The sequence below is a fragment of the Caretta caretta genome, chromosome 8 (assembly GCF_965140235.1).
Source record: "Caretta caretta isolate rCarCar2 chromosome 8, rCarCar1.hap1, whole genome shotgun sequence".
NCBI lineage: Eukaryota > Metazoa > Chordata > Testudines > Cheloniidae > Caretta > Caretta caretta.
Genome location: NC_134213.1, coordinates 42355460 through 42375841, shown reverse-complemented (window position 1 = coordinate 42375841; position 20382 = coordinate 42355460). Strand labels below are relative to the sequence as shown.

The 20382-nt window shown below is 51.1% G+C and overlaps 2 protein-coding genes and 1 long non-coding RNA gene across 5 annotated transcripts in view; 1 reads left to right on the top strand and 2 right to left on the bottom strand.

Moving 5' to 3' along the window:
- Positions 1 to 220: 220 nt before the first annotated feature.
- On the bottom strand, positions 221 to 3642 carry LOC142072986 (uncharacterized). Its single transcript, XR_012669627.1, has 3 exons — positions 2255 to 3642; positions 1430 to 1549; positions 221 to 542 (listed from the first exon to the last, which is right to left on the bottom strand). It is a non-coding gene; the product is annotated as an uncharacterized LOC142072986 (long non-coding RNA).
- Positions 3643 to 8699: 5057 nt separating this feature from the next.
- ATF6 (activating transcription factor 6) overlaps positions 8700 to 20382 on the bottom strand; it is a 440808-nt gene continuing 429125 nt past the window's right edge. Inside the window, exon 16 of the mRNA XM_048859672.2 lies at positions 8700 to 8767. Within this exon, the coding sequence (XP_048715629.2) occupies positions 8715 to 8767 (53 nt within the window). The 3' untranslated portion in view covers positions 8700 to 8714. The remainder of the gene's footprint in view (positions 8768 to 20382) is intronic.
- The window catches only part of OLFML2B (olfactomedin like 2B), a 96808-nt gene continuing 90729 nt past the window's right edge, over positions 14304 to 20382 (top strand). The window contains exons 1-2 of one of the 3 annotated variants that reach the window (XM_075131425.1): positions 14304 to 14667; positions 16394 to 16657. In XM_075131425.1, coding sequence (XP_074987526.1) covers positions 14488 to 14667; positions 16394 to 16657 — 444 coding nt within the window. In that variant the 5' untranslated portion in view covers positions 14304 to 14487. The remainder of the gene's footprint in view (positions 14668 to 16393; positions 16658 to 20382) is intronic. The other 2 variants (XM_075131424.1, XM_048859667.2) reach the window with 2 other exon arrangements.

Genomic DNA, 20382 nt, shown 5'->3' with positions numbered 1-20382 from the left:
ATTTCAAATGCCTTGTGGCAAACCCCGGCCTCCTTGTCCCCCATCTCAAAGAGAGTGGAACGCAAGTACTTGTGCCTGCCAAGGGGCATGAATATCTATACACCCACCCTACCCCTAACTCCCTGGTAGTCAAGTCGGTCAACCACAGGGAGCAGCAGGGCCCACCAGCCCCCTACTCCAAAAAATAAAGACTCAAGGAGGCTGGATTTGTTTGGGAGGAACATTTATTTGTCTTCGAGTTTCCAGTTACGGGTGGCGAACCATCAGGCTCTCCTGGGTCGGTATGAATCCAATGTGTGGGGCTCTCTGCCCAAATTTGAGGACTCCCTCCAAGAGCGTGACAGGAAGGAGTTCAAAGCTCTGGTGGAGGAGGGTTCAGTGGCTGCCAGGGCAACCCTGCAAGCAGTGTCAGTGCAGCGGACAGGGCTGCGCGGTCCATGGTCTCCATGGTGTCCCTGAGAAGGGCATCGTGGCTTCTACTGTCTGGGCTGTCCAGTGAGGTGCAAACCTCCCTGCAGGACCTCCTGTTTGATGGCAAGGCTCTGTTTGGGGAACAGACGGACATAAAACTGCATGGTCTGAAAGACTCCCGCACTACACTTAAGACTCTTGGTCTCTATGTTCCGGCTCCAGCTAGACCTAAGTTTAAGCCACAGTAGGCTCCCACCCAGGCCACCCACTCTAAATATGAGCCCCTTATAAAAAGTCACAGGACTATAAGAAACGCCCATGGAGGCAGTCCTGATCTGCCCCCCAGCCTGGATCCTTCAAGGGCAAACAGGTGGGGAAACGGCAGTTTTGACGGAATGCCCGGGGGAAAATCTACCAGTACGCACCAGGGATCCACCCACAATAAAGCCTCCCTGGACCAACCTATTGTGTGCTTTTCTCCCAGAGCGGTCGCGGCTGACCTTGGAATGATGAGTCCTCAGCACCATCTCCCGGGGCTACACCCTCCAGTTTACCTCTTCCCCACCCAACCACCCGCCACCCCCGTCCCTCCTGGAGGGACCCCTCTCACAAGGCTCTGCTCGAGCAGGAGGTGGGGCAGCTCCTTGGCCTAGGAGCGGTGGAAATGGTGCCAGTGGAGTTCAAACTCAAGGGGTACCACTCCCGCTATTTCCTTATCCCGAAGGCCAAAGGGGGGCTCAGGCCCATCTTGGACCTGCAAGGCCTGAACCAGTACATGGTGAAGCTCAAGTTCCACATGGTTTCTCTGGCCTCCATCATCCCCTCCCTGGATCCCGGGGACTGGTATGCCACCCTCGATCTGCAGGGCGCGTACTTCCACATCCATATATTTGAGGGGCACAGGCGCTTCCTCCGTTTCACAGTTGGGCAAGAACACTACCAATTTACGGTCCTCCCATTTGGCCTGTCCACTGCCCCCAGGGTATTCACAAAGTGTATGTCTGTGGTGGCGGTCTACCTCAGACATCATGGGGTCCAGATCTTCCCCTATCTGGACGACTGGCTGGTCAAGGGCAGCTCCCGGTCGCAGGTGCAGGATCACATGGTGCTCCTCCTGTCCACGTGTGCCACTCTGGGCCTGTTGGTGAATGACACCAAGTCCACATTAGTCCCAGTACAGCACATAGAGTTTATCGGGGCAGTCCTGGACGCTACGTCGGCCAGGGCCTCCCTCCCACTGGACAGGTTCAAGACCCTGAAAGGGCTCATTGACACAGTCACAAGGTTTCCAGTGACAACTGCCAGAGCGTGTCTCCAGCTCCTGGGTCACATGTCGGCGTGCACATATGTGGTTCACCATGCCAGACTCAGGATGAGGCCCCTCCAGCTCTGGTTGGCCTCGGTGTTCTCCCAGGCCAGAGACAGGATGGACAAGGTCCTCACTGTGCCTGAGCCAGGTGATCGCCTCCCTACAATGGTGGTCTTCCCTGGGAACATACTCCGCGGGGTCCCATTCAGAGGCAGACCCTTGTTGATGGAGCTGGTGTCCAATGCATTGGACCTGGGGTGGGGAGCCCATGTGAGGGATGTTTAGACCCAACGTCTGTGGTCTGCACAGGACCTGGCCCTCCACATAAACGTCAAGGAACTCAGGGCGGTCCAGCTGGTGTGTGTGGCCTTTCGCTCACACCTGGAGGGCAGGGTGGTCAGGGTTCTCATGGACAACATGGCCTCGATGTTTTACATCAACAGGCAAGGCGGGGCCCGATCCTTTGCCAGGAAGCCCTCAGGCTGTGGGACTTCTGTGTAGCCCACGACATTTGCCTACAGGCCTACCACCTACCGGGCATCCGGAATTCACGGGTGGATCGCCTGAGCCGGGACTTCTCCTCTCAGCACGAGTGGTCTCTTCACCCAGAGGTGGTGCACAGACTTTTCCAAGAGTGGGGAACTCCCCAGGTGGACCTGTTCAGGACTCGGCAGAACTGTTGGTGTCCCCGGTTCTGCTCCAGGGGGCGGTGTTGCGGTTCAAATACAAGACAGCACAAAGCTTTAAGCAAGCAAACAGGCTGGTCTGCCAACGGACTGGTCCTGTCAGCTTTCCACCCTCTCCTTTATTCTTTCTCTCCCCCGCGCATTACATTCTCCAACAGATAAAAGGAATACACTGGCTTTGTTTAACATTCTTATTTACCAATTTCTATCTACCGCATTCCTTGCTCTCGGGCCTTGAGCCCAGTCCTGGGAGGCTTCCCACGGTTCATGTCATCTGGGCGAGATTCCAAGGTTCATGCCCTTGAGAGGAGCTGTGTGTGCACTGCTCCTACACAACACTCCGGGTGTGCCCTGAATGTTGTCAAGTGCATGAACCTTGTATGAATCCTACAGGGTGGGGCTGGGACCGGGCGCTATCTTCGATGCCTTCCTCCTATCCTAGTCAGGCCAGTTTTTCTATACCTTCCCCCCATTTTCACTGATCGGCAAGGTCCTGGTAAAGATAAAGACGGACAGGGCCCGGGTCCTCCTGATTGCCATGGTGTGGCCCAGGCAACATTGGTACGGGACCCTCACAAGCGTGGCGGTAGCTTCGCCATGGCCGTTGCCGCCCCGCCTGGACCTGCTCTCCCAGGACCAGGGCTGCCTCCTCCACCCCAGCCTAGCGGCGCTCCACCTCTCGGCATGGCTGCTTAATGGTTAGGCTGGGAGGAAAGGACGTGCTCGGAAAGGGTCAGCACGTCCTCTTGGAAAGTAGGCATCCCTCCACGTGCCGAGCCTACTTGGTCTCAATTTTCTCAGTAGGCGGCTGAGCGGGGCGTCTCCCCCATTGCTGCCCTGATCCAGCTCATTTTAGACTATCTCCTTCACCTTAGAGACCACGGCCTGGCACCCTCATCCATCAAGGTGCACTTGGTGGACATATCGGCCTTCCACCCGCCGGTGTAAGGGCACACTGTATTCTCCCATGCTATGACTGGCCGATTCCTTAAGGGATTAGATTGTCTCTTCCCATACATTAGGCCCTCAGTCCTGCAGTGGGACCTGAACTTGGTGCTGGCCCGGCTCACGGGTCCACCCTTTGAGCTGTTAGCTACATGCTCCTGGTCGCACCTCTCATGGAATTTAGTCTGCCTGGTGGTGATCACGTCAGCAAGACGGGTCTCGGAACTCAGGGCCCTGACCTCCGAGCCCCAGTACACGGTGTTCCATAAAGATAAGAAAAGGAGTACTTGTGGCACCTTAGAGACTAACCAGTTTATTTGAGCATGAGCTTTCGTGAGCTACAGCTCACTTCATCAGCTCACGTAGCTCACGAAAGCTCATGCTCAAATAAATTGGTTAGTCTCTAAGGTGCCACAAGTACTCCTTTTCTTTTTGTGAATACAGACTAACACGGCTGTTACTCTGAAACCTGTCATAAAGATAAGGTCCAGCTCCACGCATATCCTTCATCCCTCCCGAAGGTGGTCTCTGCCTACCACATAGGTCAGGATATTTTCCTGCTGATCCTGTGCCCCAAGCCACATGCGTCCAGTGAGGAGCGGTGCCTCCACACTCTGGATGTGAGATGGGCTCTGGCCTTTTACCTGGAATGGACTAAGCCATTCAGAAAGTCTTCGCAGCTGTTCATCGCCTCGGCCAAATGCATGAGGGGTTGGCCGATCTCTACTCAGCGGCTCTCCAACTGGATCACCTTGTGCATCCGTACCTGTGATGACCTGGTGGGAATCCCTCCGCCGTCAATTGTGAGGTTGCACTTGACTAGGGCGCAAGCCTCGTTGGCTGCTTTTAAGGAGGACATTTACAGGGCTGCCACATGGTCTTCAGTTCATACGTTTACCTCGCATTATGCGATTATCTCCCAAACCAGGGAAGACGTTGGGTTCAGAAGGGCTGTGCTCCACCCCAAGAATTTGTGAACTCCTACCCACCTCCGACAGATATAGCTTGGAATCACCTATCATGGAATACACATGAGCAATCACTTGAAGAAGAAAAGATAGTTACTTTTTCCGTAACTGGTGTTCTTTGAGATGTGCTGCTCACGTCTATTCCACATCCCACCCTCCTTCCCCTCTGTCAGAGTTGTCTGGCAAGAAGGAACTGAGGGTGGGGGGAGCGTGCAGCACCCCTTATATCGCGCCATGGAGGCGCCGCTCCAGGGGTCACTAGGGGTGCTCCCCTATGGGTACTGCTAGGGGAAAATCTTCTGGCACCGCTGCATGTGGCGAGCACGCACACCTATTGTGGAATAGACATGAGCAACACATCTCGAAGAACACCAGTTATGGAAAAGGTAACTGTCTTTTTCCATACCCCTGACCCCCCAAGGACTACGTTTCCAAGGAGTCCTTGTGGTGGAGAGGGGAGCCTTGCTCCACCTGACTTCAAGACCTAGGTTCCTGACCCTAAAGCCTGAGTTTGAGCTGTCTCTCAGACCAAACTGTCATGCTGGGATTGCTTCCTCTCTCCCGAGGGTTGTGTCTTTTGTTCCATGGGTCTGTCTTTGCAGTATGACTTCTGGAACAAGGCGGAACAGCATCAGAGACTTCCCTGCTCAGCTCTGAAGGGCCAGTATTCTCTGCTCTGTGTGTGCCATGCACATTTTTGCAAGGCTAGCTATGGGCTTGCTTGGGGACATGGTCTCTTTTCAGATACTGTTATTCCATTGGCCCTGTTCTCCTACCTGTGTTGTGTCCCATCGCACAATATGACAGAGTGTCACTTCACCATGTGCTAGTGCCCAAGATGACATACAGCCTCCCACACTGGGAAAATCCCCCATTTATTCTGATCTTTAACCATTGCCCTCATATTTCACCCTCCATAGCTCTTCAGCCAAATATCTGCAGAGTGCTTTCATTTCCATCACCCTCCTTACACACCCCACTGGAGTCTTCACTTAGCCATACTACACATATTTTAATCTGTCCTCATCACTCAGTCCCTGCACCACACTGTGGCTGTAGTTGCTTTCCTCTGAACTGCTTCCCACTTGTCAGCTCTTCCTGGTGGAGCCTAACATTAAATGCCCTAGTCCAGGTGTAGCTGCACAGAGAGAAAAGGTGAGTAAATCCCCTTTCTATGATGTGATGCCTTTGCATATGCAACTCAAAAATGGCACTGCCTTTTTCTGCCATACTGTGTAGCAAATGCATGTCTTTTAGGGCTGTGGTGTTGCCCACCTGAAGCATTCAAAAGCCATGAGCCGGGTTCCAGAAAACACAAGATTGGCTTAAAAAACAGGAATTTTTTAAAAACAACATCTAGGTTCTGTTTATTTGCCTTCTGGTGTCATAGCCTTTAGGGGCTGTGTTTTGAGGCATTATACTGCAACCAAGGGGACTAGAAAATTACTTTTTTAAATGAAAGGTGGGATTCAAGTGTATTCCCATGACTCCAAGAGCTGGGGCTTAAAAAAATCAAAAATCATAAGACATGATAAAACTGCAAGAAATACCACACAGTGGGGCCTACACCACATGTCCAGCCTTCTGTGTGACACTCACCGCCTGTCATGCATGCCCACAGGATCGCTTGCAGTTGATTCTCCCAGTCTCTGGGGCTATTGAGGCCTGCTCTGCAGGCAGCAGACAGGATCTCTCTCCCTCTTCTGAGTGCTGCTGCTGCCAGCCAGCCAGCCCCACGTATTGGGGGGAGAGGGGGAAGGGAGAGACTCAGCTGGCAGTGCAGGGCAGCAGGGACGATCCATGGTGCACTAGTAAAGGGTGCTGCCTGCAGTGATCACTTTGGACATTTGCTCCCCCCGCAGATTGGCTGCTGCTTCCAACTGCTCCAGCTGCCCCACATGTTCCCCTCCCTCTTGCTCCCCCCTGCCTGGTCCCCTCCTTCCAGGGCCAGCCTTAGGGAAAATGGTGCCCTGGGTGAACTTGTATTTTGGTGCCTCTGGCCCCCATGAGCGCTGTGCTCCCCATATTGTCTCTGGTCCCCGTGGGCTCCTCTACCCCTTTTCCCCCCCTAATCCCTGCATTCCCTTCCTGCGATCATGTGGGGAAACTGACCTGGATGTACAAAGCGACTGGCCACTCCACACCTTGAATGCTGCTCCTCTGTACACCTCTAGGGGGCTCTGAGGGGGAGCAAGGAACAACATCAGCACTCTCTGCATCCAGGTCACTTTCGCTACCTGGTCTGCGTAAGGAGAGGACAGGAGAACAGCAGCTCCTGATGCTCCCCTCACAGAACAGCCCAGGCGAGGAAAGTGACCTGTATGCATGGAACGCTTGGTGTTGCTCCCCGCTCACAGCCCCCTACGGCAGGGCCAGCCCACAACATTTTGGCACCTGAGGCGGGGAGCTCGACGCCCCCGTGCCCCCTCGCTTGGGCCAAAACTTTGAAAGGTCTCAATTCTGCCTTCTTCCTGTTCTTCTCCTTTCATGGTACTGCTCTGCTACCTACCCCAATAAAGAAGAACTAACAACTTAAAATGCCTTGTTCAAAAATTATAAGTAACACTTAACTTTCAAACGTCTGGACAGCAAATGTAACTTTTCTTGTCTGCATAGTAAACATGGGCATTTTTATCTGTTTGAATAATCAAAGTGGTGCTTTCCGTGCCTTCTTGGTTGCAAAGATTTGAACTGCTTCCTGCTGAAGGTCCACAGTCCGAGCCAGTTCATGCTCTACTGAGATGGCTGCAAGGCCGACCAGCCTCTCCTGTGTCATTGTGGAGCGTAGATGTGTTTTTATTAACTTCAGCTTGGAGAAGCTGCATTCTCCACTGACAACTGTTACAGGAAGTGTTAGAAGAATGTGCAGAGCAACAAAAGCATTTGGAAAGAGGGTGGTCATCTTATTTGTGCACATATATTCCAGAACAGCCTTTGGAGTTGATCCTGCTGAAATGTATCTTGAAAGGGCTTTCAGTTCATCACCTAAATCACTGGCATCAATATTGCGCATGTCATCAGGTGTCAACACTGTCTCTAGTGCCCTGTATTGCCGGTGTAGGTCTTCTTCAGGTACAGTGAGGAGTTTTGGAGTATCATACCACATCGCAAATATACTGCTGTGTTCCTTGAATCATAGAAAATCAGGGTTGGAAGGGACCTCAGGAGGTCATCTACAAAGCAGGACCAATCCCCAATTTTTGCCCCAAATGGCCCCCTCAAGGATTGAACTCAGAACCCTGGGTTTAGCAGGCCAATGCTCAAACCACTGAGCTATCCCTCCCCCCACAGAGCTGCATGAAATGTTCTTCAACTGGCTGTATTGCACAATCTAGCACCTGGTTAAAGAAGTCAACTTTGAATTGTTGTTTGGGGTCTCTTATGGGATTATCCCATGCCTCGTAATCAAAATGTCATCTTCTTCGGTGACTCTTATATTCTTGAATGGGTGGGAAAATAACTTCAGTGTGAAGTTCCTCTGCCAACTTCTGTGCACTCTTCAGAACATTTTAAAATCCCTCCTCTGACTGGTAAGACTGTAGGTATGACTTTGCTTTGTCCAGTTGTTCCATTGCTCCAGATATATCAAGTTCAACATCTTGGAGTCTCTTGCTTACAACATTTATTTCAAACAGTATGTCATGCCTCAACACTAAGCCACACAGAAATTTGAAGTTATGTATGTTTCTGGTGATTCCATTTCCCTCTGCCACTGTTCTCCCACAAACAGTTCCTGTCATAGCATTATCCTCCATAATGGCAACTATGGCATCATCTATCTTCCCAATTTGGTGTTTGATAGGTTTTATCACCTCCACTCGACTTTCCCATCATGTGGCACTTAGTGGTTTCAGTGTCAGAGAGGATGTTCCCAGATGTTGCTTCAAAATTTGTGTGGCTGATATGATTAGGCCTATGATCGTGTCCCCTGAATAGATATGTGGACACAGTTGGCAACGGGCTCTGTTGCAAGGATAGGTTCTTGGGTTAGTGTTTTTGTTGTATGGTGTGTGGTTGCTGGTGAGTATTTGCTTCAGGTTGGGGGGCTGTCTGTAAGCAAGAACTGGCCTGTCTCCCAAGATCTGTGAGAGTGATGGGTTGTCCTTCAGGATAGGTTGTAGATCCTTGATGATGCGCTGGAGAGGTTTTAGTTGGGGGCTTAAGGTGACGGCTAGTGGCGTTCTGTTATTTTCTTTGTTGGGCCTGTCCTGTAGTAGTAACTTCTGGGTATTCTTCTAGCTCTGTCAGTCTGTTTCTTCACTTCAGCAGGTGGTATTGTAGTTGTAAGAACGCTTGATAGAGATCTTGTAGGTGTTTGTCTCTGTCTGAGGGGTTGGATCAGCCACACTATCAGAGGCTCATTCACCTGCACATCTTCCAATGTGATATATGACATCATGTGCTAGCAATGCCCCTCTGCCATGTACATTGGCCAAACTGAACAGTCTCTACGTAAAAGAATAAATGGACACAAATCAGATGTCAAGAATTATAACGTTCAAAAACCAGTCGGAGAACACTTCAATCTCTCTGGTCACTTGATTACAGACCTAAAAGTGGAAATATTACGACAAAAAAACTTCAAAAACAGACTCCAACGAGAGACTGCTGAATTGGAATTAATTTGGAAACTGGACACCATTAAATGAGGCTTGAATAAAGACTGGGCGTGGATGGTTCATTACACAAAGTAAAACTATTTCCCCATGTTTATTTTTCCCCCTTACTGTTCCTCACACGTTCTTGTCAACTGCTGGAAATGGCCCACCTTGATTATCACTACAAAAGGATTTTTTTTTTCCTCTCCTGCTGGTAATAGTTCACCTTACCTGATCACTCTCGTTACAGTTTGTATGGTAATGCCCATTGTTTCATGTTCTCTGTGTATATAAAATCCCCCTACTGTATTTTCCACTGCATGAATCCAATGAAGCAGCTCACGAAAGCTTATGCTCAAATACATGCGTTAGTCTCTAAGGTGCTACCAGTACTCCTTTTCTGTTTGTGTCTATGTATCTCAGGAGAGCGCCTTCCTGCTTAGATAGAAAAGCTTCATTTGCTTTCTTTCTTTTTCTGAATGCTGCCCCAGAGGGGTGTTTTCTTCTTTCACTCATGAATGCTGTTCTGTGCCAGCTATAGTGGCTCTCAACACTCAATTGAAGGGGACAAATAAGCAGGCTAGTAGCAGGGCCTGAGTGAGGGAAGATACCAGCGTATTAAGGGCCTAACTAGCTGCTACTACTTCAGTTGACTGCCTGTTCTCCTCAAGTGGGTTCAGGGAAGCAGCAGGAAACAGGAAGCTCCCTGAGAAGCTGGTGTTAATCAGTCCAGGCTTCTGGGGGTGCTAGAGAGGTACATAAGAGGCTCCTCCTCCTTTCTCTCCCTGTAGCTCCTGCTGCTTTCTGTTATTCCCTCTCACCTTTTCTCCTGCCTGCCTGTTATGTCTCTTGTGCCCTTCTTCCTCCAGCACAGCACTCCACCGTCTCTGTGCATCTAGAGCAGAGAGAATACATACGCACCAGCAGCAGATACAATTTTCTACACTCTGGGTCCTAGTAGCGCCCCCCACAGCCTGGCACCTGGCGGATGCCTCGGTTCGCCTCATGGTAAGGCCAGCCCTGCCTTAGGGGGCGGCAGAGGAAAGTTGGGAGGAGGTGCCCCCTCCCCCACGTTCCTCTGCTGGAGGAATCAGGGAGAAATCTAGGCATTCCCCCACATAGCACTCCCCTGCCAGGTGTGAGCAGTTTTTGACTACACCAGCAGCACACACCTGTACGCTGCTGCGTGAGTGTCCCCTTGACCATGGCACCTCTGTGTGGTTTCCTGGGTGGCCCATCTCCAAGGCTGGGCCTGCATCCCTCCTTTGTCTCTGGCCCTTCCCAACTGATTAATATACATGAAAAACAAACATCGCCCCCAAACCCAGGCACAACAGGATGCTGGTTTGCTCTGCATGGGCTGTAGCCTTCCTCAACCCAGCTTATTGTCTACCTCAGCTATTCAGGCTGTGAGCGTGTGGGGGCAGAGATCACCTTTCATCTTGCATCTGTGCAGCACCTGGCACAAGGGGACCAGATCTCAGGTGGCCTTTATGTGCTGTTAGTTCTAATACTGCTATCTCCTGACATGCTGCAGCGCAATGACCCCAGCACCCTCCCCACTAATCCAGCATTAACCTCACCAGCACCTCTCCAGAGCTACCCCCAGAAACCTCCTCACCAGCTACCCCTCAGTCTGGCAGGGACAGGCACAGCACTAACCTACTTATCACTCTCCCCCTGCCAGATGTAACCCACACACCTTCTGTGTATGCTGCTCTGTCCCCTCTGGTGGCACTAAGACCACTTAGAGATTAATGAGTCTGCTCTATAGCTTTAGCGAAGGGCCCATGTGGCTTTTAGCTCATGCAGTACAGACTCATGCATTTAGCTCCAGAGGTCCCTGGTTCGATCCCACCTGCTGATGACTGGGGTTTGTCTGTGCCCACCTACCCCAGCTCCTACACACAGCTCCAGCCCCAATCAGCTAACCCCCAGCAACCACTTGGCTACTTCCATCAGCCATCTAGAAACCCTGGTCCCCCCACTACGCATACAGCACCCGTCCAGCATCTCACCTACCCAGCAGTCCTTGCCTCCCTCCAGCCATAGGCAGCCCTTCTAGCTGCCTCCCTCACCTCCCCTGGAGATGGGGAGAATCACAACCAGAACCCTAAACTGTGTGGATGCGTTCTGCTGGCGGCTGACAGTACCGGGTTTACCTTGGCACCAATGGTGCCATGGGGCTGGGCCCAGAGTCAGAATGGGCCCTGTCCAGCCCGATCCCCCAGCCGGCTGAGCTGGCCAGGAAATCTGCCCCGCCCCTGCCCTGCCTCTTCCCACCCCTGCTCCGCCCCAGACCCGCCCCCACTCCACCTCTTCCCCTGAGCAACATCCCAGGGGACTGCAGCAGGGGTCAGGCAAGCCCTGTACTCAACAGGCAGCAGAAAGTGGAGTGACCTGATCCCAGCCTGTTCCACGCCGCCAGTGAGTGCTGGGGGGTTGTTTCCCCCTGCCCCGCAGTCCCAAGGCTGGGAGCCGGGGAGCAGAGCAGAGCGGGCTGGGGCTGGGTCACTCCACTTTCCACCACCCCATGAGTGTGGGGTCGGGCCTGCCCTGCAATCACCGGGCGGCAGGAAGTGGAGTGACCCAGCCCCAACCCACTCCGCTCCGCTGGCTTGTGCTGGGGGGCAGTTCCCCCCTGCCCTCCCAAGCCTGGGGAGGAGATGGAGTGGTGGGGAAGGGGCATAGGATTGGGAAGAGAAGGGGATAGGGGAAGCAGGGGCCCAGCATGCGGATCCCCTTGGCTCCCCTGTTAAGCAGGCCCATCAAACCCTCACCCTGACAAGCCCCAACTCCCCTCCATCTGTACCACCCCGGTGAGCCCCCCCTCAGACGCCCTCCCCACTGAGCCCCAACCACCAACACCTGGACCCCCACCCAAATGAATCCCACCTCCCCTGCACCCAGACCCTGCCCCCCACTGATCTCCAACCACTTTCACTTGGTCCCCTCTGCAGACTCCCATTGCCCCTGCATCTGGAACCTCCCTCGGCATCCAGATCCCCCACTGAGCTGCCTGCACCCAGACTGCCCCACACAGAACCCTCTTACCCCCATCTGGATCCCCCCACATTAAGTCCCTCTGCACTTGGATCCTGCTGCCAGGCTGAGCCTCCCTGCCCACAGGGTGTTTCTGTGGCAGGCATGACCCTTGTGCTGTGTCAGGGTGTCATAACCATACAGCTAAAGGGTAGCATAAAATCCCTCCTTTTCCTGTAAGGGGTTAAGAAGCTCAAATAACCTGGTTGGCACCGGACCAAAAGGACCAATAAGAGAAGAAGATCCTTTCAAATCTGTGGGGGGAGGTTTTTTGTTTTGTGCTTCTTTGTTATTCTCTCAGAACAAAGAGAGGGACCAGGCAGAAAAAAAGCCCCTCTCCTAAAACCATACCGGAAATAAGCCTCTAAGATTACAAATTGTAAGTATAGCAAGAGAATGCGTTACTTTATCTTTTGTTTTAGCTTGTGAATTTTCCCTGTTCTAAGGGGGAGGTTTATCCCTATTTTTTGTAACTTTGAAGTTTTGCCTAGAGGGGAGTCCTCTGTGTTTTAAATCTTATTACCCTGTAAAATTACCTTCCATCCTGATTTTACAGAGGTGCTTCTTTTTCTTTTTTTCCTTTATAATAAAGTTCTGTTTTTTTAAGAATCTGATTGTTTTTTAGTGTCCTAAAAACCCAAGGGTCTGGTCTGTGCTCATGTGGTTTATGTATCTGGTTGGTAGATTATTCTCAAGCCTCCCCAGGAAAGGGGGTGAAGGGCTTGTGGGAATATTTTGGGGAAACAGGAACTCCAAGTGGTCCTTTTCCTGAATCTTTGTCTAACTCACTTGGTGCTGGCAGTAGTACTCATCCAAGGACAGGAAAGGATTTGTGCCTTGGGGAAGTTTTTAATCTAAGCTGGTAGAAATAAGCTTAGGGGGTCTTTCATGCGGGTCCCCACATCTGTACCCCAGAGTTCAGAGTGGGGAGGGAACCCTGACACAGGGTCAGGTTCAGTCTCACTGCCAAGTCCCTGTCCCAGGGGTCCGGGGGAAGCTGCAGGGTATTCTCCCACCTCCATGCAGCTTGTGGCCTGTGCTCCCTACTGCCAGGGTGGAGCTTCCACATTTATTTATTGTAAAAAAAAAAAATAAAAAAAAAATTGCAGTGTTCTAAAATATTATGCACAGAATTTGATGCAGAATTCCCTCAGGAATATGGGGTGCTGTACAGCTGTCATGGTGGGACCATGAAGGGGGTGCTGGACATTAGGGGATCTGTGGGTGGGGGAGCTGGGCTGGGGGTATGGTGTGCAGGGTGCTGTGTAGTTGTGGTTGGAGGTCAGCGGGAGGGGTCTCTGGGCAGGGGGTGCTGGGCATAGCGGGTCCCGGGGCACTGGGCATAGGGATCTGTGGGGGAGGTCTCTGGGTGAGGGGGCGCTGGGCAGTGTGGAAGGGGCACGCTGGCAGCGCAGGGATGGGTGGGCCAGTGTGTGTCTAGCAGTTGTATGTTTGTAAACAGTGTCCTTGTGCTGGCCTGAGTGGGGCCACTCCCACTGCACTGTGCCTCATTACCCCCAACTGGCCCCTCACTCTGTGGACCCGCCGCCCCATCACATGCCCTATTTCCCCAAATATGTTTGGCGCTGGGCCCACAAAAAGTTAATCCGTCCGTGGCAGTCGGCACAGTGCCTGCCACCCCGAGCTCCTTCACCAGGAGCCATGCTTTGCCACAAAGGTTTTCTGGGGCTCGTGCCTCCTAAGTCTCTGCCAGAGGGATGGGCGAGGGCTCCCCTCTCTGTTCCCTTCCCCTGGTGCCTGTTGTCTCTGTGTCTGTGCAGGGGAGCCACGTGCCACGCTTGAAGTCAGGGCCTCAGGCACAGCCTCTCGCACCCGCTCCTTCGTTAACCCATATAGTCCCTCTCCTCCGTTGTGGCCTGCCTGGTGACGGCAAGCTGGCTGGCACAGCTAGTGTGGGGACCGGCTGCCACTGGCCTGTGGGTGGCTAGGGAGGGGTTCCTGGCTGGACAGAGCTTCCATGGGAGTGAGGTGCGATGGCAGCCCCAGCCCGTCAGTGCCCCCGTGCCCGGGTCGCCCCCATCCCTTTGATACAGGGCTCTGGGAGATGGCACCCCAGCGGGGGAGGCGGGGGAATGGGCTCACTGCCCTGGGCTCTGCTGAGCGCCCTCTGAACGCTGCCCCGAACTGCCGGCTCCGGTGCACGGCACCTGCCCGGAGTGAACGGTCGGCCACTGGGCGGAGGGGCTCAGACCCTTGGGGCGGGCGCGGGACCCCCAGCTTCCAGGCGCCGGTGCCAGCCGCTGGCCCGGGCTGCTCCTCCTCTGCCCCTGCCCCGGCCGAGCGGAGACACAATAGCCAGGCTCCTCCTCCCGCCCCCTGCCCTGCAGCCGATCCCAGTCAGCCGCCAGCCCGGCGCGCTCCGCCAACACTCGCTGCGCTAGCAGAGCCCTGCGCCCTCCCCGGGGGACATGCGCGGCGCGCCCCGGCAGCGCCCCTTGCCGCGCACCTAGCCCGAGGGAGCCGTCGGAGTCGGGATCTCCGCTGCGGCCGCCCTGCCCGCTGCCCCCATGGCTCAGCCCCTGGTGCTGCTGTGTTGCTGCGCTGCACTCGTGGCTGCGGGCAGGGGCGCCCCCCCGACTGCGACCCCCGCCCGGCCCGGCCCGGCCCGCACCTCGCAGCCGGAGGGGGTCCCAGAGGAGGAGCCCCTGCAAAACGAGGCGGACAACCAGGAGAACATCTTATCTCAGGTAACCTCCCCCAGTGTGCAGAGCCGAACTGCCCTGGCTCCAACCGGGCTTGGGGATCCCTCGCCAGGGAGCTGCGAGTGTGTGTGTCTCTCTCCCAGCTCTGCACAAAGGCTCTGGGACTTGGCCCTCTGGTGCCAAGTTTCCCTAAAGGACGCTGGCGCTTTAACCCCTCCAGCACCGCTTGCTCTAAGGCAGGGGTTCTAAAACTGGGGGTCCGGACTCCTTAGGGGGTCACGAGGTTATCACATGGGGGGGGGGTCACGAGCTGTCAGCCTCCACCACAAACCCCGCTTTGCCTCCAGCCATTATAAAGGTGTTAAATATATAAAAAGTGTTTTTAATTGATAAGGGGGGTCGCACTCAGGGGCGTGCTATGTGAAAAGGGTCATCAGTACAAAAGTTTGAGAACCACTACTCTAAGGTGAGGCTCCCAGCAAGGCAGCGAGTGGCTAAGGGAGAGCCAAATTCCTGTGGCTTTACTAATCCGAACTGTCTTGCCCTCCTGCTTTGGGAACTGGATTAGTTATGGGAGCTGAGAACAGGAGAGGTTTATTATTCTGATTATTGCTGCATATAGTTAATTACCAATTCGCATAGTTCATTCCATTCATCCTTTTGTTTATTTGCAACTGCAGCAGAGTAACTGTTCACTGATCCCTGTGTACAGATGAACTGCTGTATAGGGAACTGGAAAATCAATTCACAGCTTCTCTGTGTCATAGAGAAACGATTGAAAATCAAGAATATTCCATGTATGCAGTGTTGGAGCCTGTTGGTCCTAGGATATTAGACAGACATGGTGGGTGAGGTCATATCTTGTATTCTGTTGGTGAGAGAGGCAAACTTTCCAGCTAACACAGAGCTCTTCTTCAGACCAGACCTCCTGGCTGCTCCTGTGTCTGAATGTTTTATACACAAATCAGACCTGAGGAAGAGTTCAATGTAAGCTCCAAAGCTTGTCTCTCTCACCAACAGAAGTTGGTCCAATCAAAAATCTTACCTCCCCCACCTTGTCTCAAGAATAGTGCATCTGGATTAAAGCAGCAAAGTTCAGGGTGTGTTCTCTGTTAGATTTGGCAGATGTACTGTGCAGTATTATCTGTCCTTGGAAATGTCTAACACAGAAGAATATTGAAAACATACTGTCAAGTTATTTTTATACTTCAATTTCAAGACTGATTTCTGTGAATATCCATAAAAGAAACCTGTGGGATTGTAGGAGACTATTCGAAATTATATATTACCAGGAAGTATATGGGTTACGTTTATGCATTATTCCAGACCACGCATTGACTCCCTTAACTCCTAAAACCCACCGAAGTAGGGCACCTTGTATGTAGTTGCAAAGAATTCAGTGGATTAACTCTGATGGAATCAGTGTATTTAATATAAAATGTAGTGGCTCTGTCCCTTTGTTTAAATTTAAATTTTGCCAAACCCGTTGTAGATAAGGACTGTTTGGGCTTGAGCAATTTCTTTTCCAACGGTGAAAGGAAATACCCCACCAGAAATCCCTCTTTCCCAAATAGCTAAGTAGCAAAAAACCAAGCACTTGAAGAAATGTTAGTCAGCAATTTGTGTAAGCAGTGACCTATTTGTGTAAGCAGTGACCTATTTCTGCAAGGTTCAGAGTGTCTGAGCCTTTCTCAAAAACTTTACAAAGCAAACCAAAAGTAAAATCTTATGTTAGGAGCAAACTGATGCATTGTGATTTTCTTGTGATTAGTTGCTAGGTGACTATGACAAGGTGAAAGCAGTGTCTGAAGGCTCCAACTGTCAGTGTAAGTGTCTGGTCAGACCTCTGGGCCGAGGCGCCTGCCAAAGGATTAATGAAGGCACTTCCAAAGCAGAGGATTTTTACACCGTAGAAACCATCTCTTCAGGGCCCGATTGCAAGTGTGCCTGCGTGGCTCCACCTTCTGCTCTGAACCCTTGTGAGGGGGACTTCAGGTTGAAGAAGTTGCGGGAAGCAGAGAGCAGTGACTTAAAGGTATCAGTATAGTTCCTTTTCAATGGGAGGGCAAGTTTGCAGAAGACCATGTGCAGCTGAAGCAGGCTTGGCTTGCCCTTTGTAGGTTCAGCTCCGGAGGAAGATCCGTTATAAGGTGTACAAACCTAGATTGATTACCTCAGCTGGAAAAGCTGCTGCTAACACTTTGGTGCCAAGTTTTGGCTGTGATAATGTGCAGAAAGCCTCAATTACACGAGGGAAATTGTTGCCACCAGCTAGCAAGTGTTAAAATATCCACAGACAAAAGAAAGGCAATATTTTCCTGAACACTATGTACAGCATAGTTCCTATCCACACAGCAGTGATTTTCACTTATTCAGTGTAGAACTACTGCTGACATCAGTGGAAGTCGCACATGCAGACATGAGCGGTGGGTATCTTAGGCCAGGGGAGACCCCACCCATGCTCTGCCCTGAGACCCCGCTCCTGCACTTCCCCCATGGCCCCGCCCACACTGCTCCTCTTCCCACCCTTGCTCAGCCTCTCCCACAAAGCTGGCTGGGGCTAGGGTGGGCAGGCTGGCGGTCAGGCTGGCCAGAGTGGCTGGTGCGTGGGCCAGCCGGCGGTGGCCCGGGGCTCAGAGCAGCTGGGGCAGGGCTCCTCTGACCACAGTGCGGGGGCTCAGGGCTCCACTGGAAGGGGAGAGGGCGGAAGGGATGGGGTAGGGACGGGTCCTTGGGCAGAAGGGGCAGAGCTGGGGGGTACCCTCCCTGAATGGAGGGCTCACGCGCTGCCCATGCATGCAGAAGAGTACAGAACATGCAATAGATCTGAAATCTGCAATGTTGTAAAAGATATTAACAAGTGGATTGGAGAGGAGAATGTTGCCCTGAAAGCACAGAGCATCCACAGCAGATGTTGCCTATTCCAGTCTGAAATAAAATCCAGTTAAAAAGAACTGGTTATAAACTTTGCCAACTCATCATAACATCAGTAGTAAAAAGAAAAGGAGTACTTGTGGCACCTTAGAGACTAACCAATTTATTTGAGCATAAGCTTTCGTGAGCTACAGCTCACTTCATCGGATGCATACTGTGGAAACTGCAGAAGACATTATATACACAGAGACCATGAAACAATACCTCCTCCCACCCCACTCTCCTGCTGGTAATAGCTTATCTAAAGTGATCACTCTCCTTACAATGTGTATGATAATCAAGTTGGGCCATTTCCAGCACAAATCCAGGTTTTCTCACCCTTCTCCCCCACAGAGGGTGAGAAAACCTGGATTTGTGCTGGAAATGGCCCAACTTGATTATTATGGAAATGGCCCAACTCCTAAAGTTGACACTCAATCCTTAAGTCACATTGTTTTCTCTGATTGCTATACCTCTTGCAATGTGAAATTCTCATTTGCTGCTCTGTGGATTCAGAGACACAGAATGAGCTGAGCCAAGGATGGCGTGCATATTTGTCACTTGTCATAAAATGCTGAATGGGGTTACATCACTTTGTTAAACTGCTGCTCCATTTCACTCCATTGGAGGTGAGTGTGACTCTGGCAGATCAGTCTGTAAGGCATTTTGGGTTCCTTTGGGATGAAGGTTACTACAATGTAAATATAAGATTGATATTGCAGTGAACAATCTTGCACTGGTAGGGGATGGAGTAGGTGAATTAACAGGTCAATAGGTCTTTCCCATTTCAAATTTTTGTGATTCTACAGTAACTTATTAACCCTTTCCTTTCCAAATGACATAGTGAAGATCCTTTCATGGACTGAGAACTGGTTAAAAGACAGGGAACAAAGGGTAGGAATAAATGGTAAATTTTCAGAACGGAGAGGGGTAACTAGTGGTGTTCCCCAAGGGTCAGTCCAGCGAACTGTCCTATTCAACATATTCATAAATGATCTGGAGAAAGGAGTAAACAGTGAGGTGGCGAAGTTTGCAAATGATACTAAACTGCTTAAGATAAGTAAGACCAAAGAAGACTGTGAAGAACTTCAAAAAGATCTCATAAAACTAAGTGATTGGGCAACAAAATGGCAAATGAAATTTAATGTGTATAAATGTAAAGTAATGCACATTGGAAAAAATAACCCCAACTATACATACAATATGATGGAGGCTAATTTAGCTACAACTAATCAGGAGAAAGATCTTGGGAGTCATCATGGATAGTTCTTTGAAGACGTCCACGCAGTGTGCAGCGGCAGTCAAAAAAGCAGACGGGATGTTAGAAATCATTAAAAAAGGGATAGAGAATAAGACAGAGAATATCTTATTGCCCTTATATAAATCCATCGTACGCCCACATCTTGAATACAGTGTACAGATGTGGTCCCCTCATCTCAAAAAAGATATACTGGCATTAGAAAGGGTTCAGAGAAGGGCAACTAAAATGATTAGGGGTTTGGAACAGGACCCATATGAGGAGAGATTAAAGAGGCTAGGACTTTTCAGCCTGGAAAATAGGAGACTAAGGGGGGATATGATAGAGGTATATAAAATCATGAGTGGTGTGGAGAAAGTGAATAAGGAAAAGTGATTTACTTGTTCCCATAATATAAGAACTAGGGGCCACCAAATGAAATTAATGGGCAGCAGGTTTAAAACAAATAAAAAAAAGTTCTTCTTCACTCAGCGAACAGTCAACGTGTGGAACTTCTTGCCTGAGGAGGTTGTGAAGGGTAGGACTATAACACGGTTTAAAAGAGAACTGGATAAATTCATGGAGGTTAAGTCCATTAATGTCTATTAGCCAGGATGGGTAAGGAATGGTGTCCCTAGCCTCTGTTTGTCAGAGGGTGGAGATGGATGGCAGGAGAGAGATCACTTGATCATTACCTGTTAGCTTCCCTCCCTCTGGGGCACCTGGCATTGGCGACTGTCGGTAAAAAGGATACTGGGCTGGATGGATCTTTGGTCTGACCCAGTGTGGCCATTCTTATGTTCTTAGTGAACAGTTATGAACAAGTCTGGGGACTTATCAGTTGGAAGTGACAGAGGAGGAGAATGATCTGGGGGTATTGGTCATTCACAGATTGACTATGAACTGCCAATGAGATGCAGCCATGAAAAAGGCTAATGCAGTCCTCCTAGGATGTATCAGGACAGATATTTCCAGTTGAGATTGGGAAGTGTTCTTACCATTGAACAAGGCATTGGTGAGACCTCGTCTGGTATACTGGGCGAAATTCTGGTCTCCTATGTTTAAGAAAAATGAATTCAGACTGGGACAGGTGCAGAGAAGGGCTACTAGGATGGTCTGAGGAACTGAAAACCTACCTTATGAGAGGAGACTCAAAGAGCTTGTCTTGATTAGTCTAATCAAACAAAGGCTGAGGGGAGCTATGATTGCTCTGTCTATATACATCAGAGGGATAAATACCAGGGAGAGAGAGGAGTTATTTAAGTTAAATCCAATGTTGACACAAGAACAAATGGATATAAACTGGCCATCAACAAGTTTAGGCTTGAAATAACATGAAGGTTTCTACCCAGCAGAGGAATGTAGTTCTGGAACAGCCTCCCAGTGGGGGCAAAAAACCTAACTGACTTCAAGACTGAGCTTGAGAAGTGTCTGGAGGGGATGGTAATGATGAGACTGCCTACAATGGCATGTAGCTGATCTGTGACTGCTAGTAGCAAATATCTCCAATGGCTGGAGATGGGGCATTGAGTTACTACAGAGAGTTCTTTCGGGGGTGTCTCCCCGGTGAGTTTTCCCCATGTGCTCAGGGTCTAACTCATCACTATATT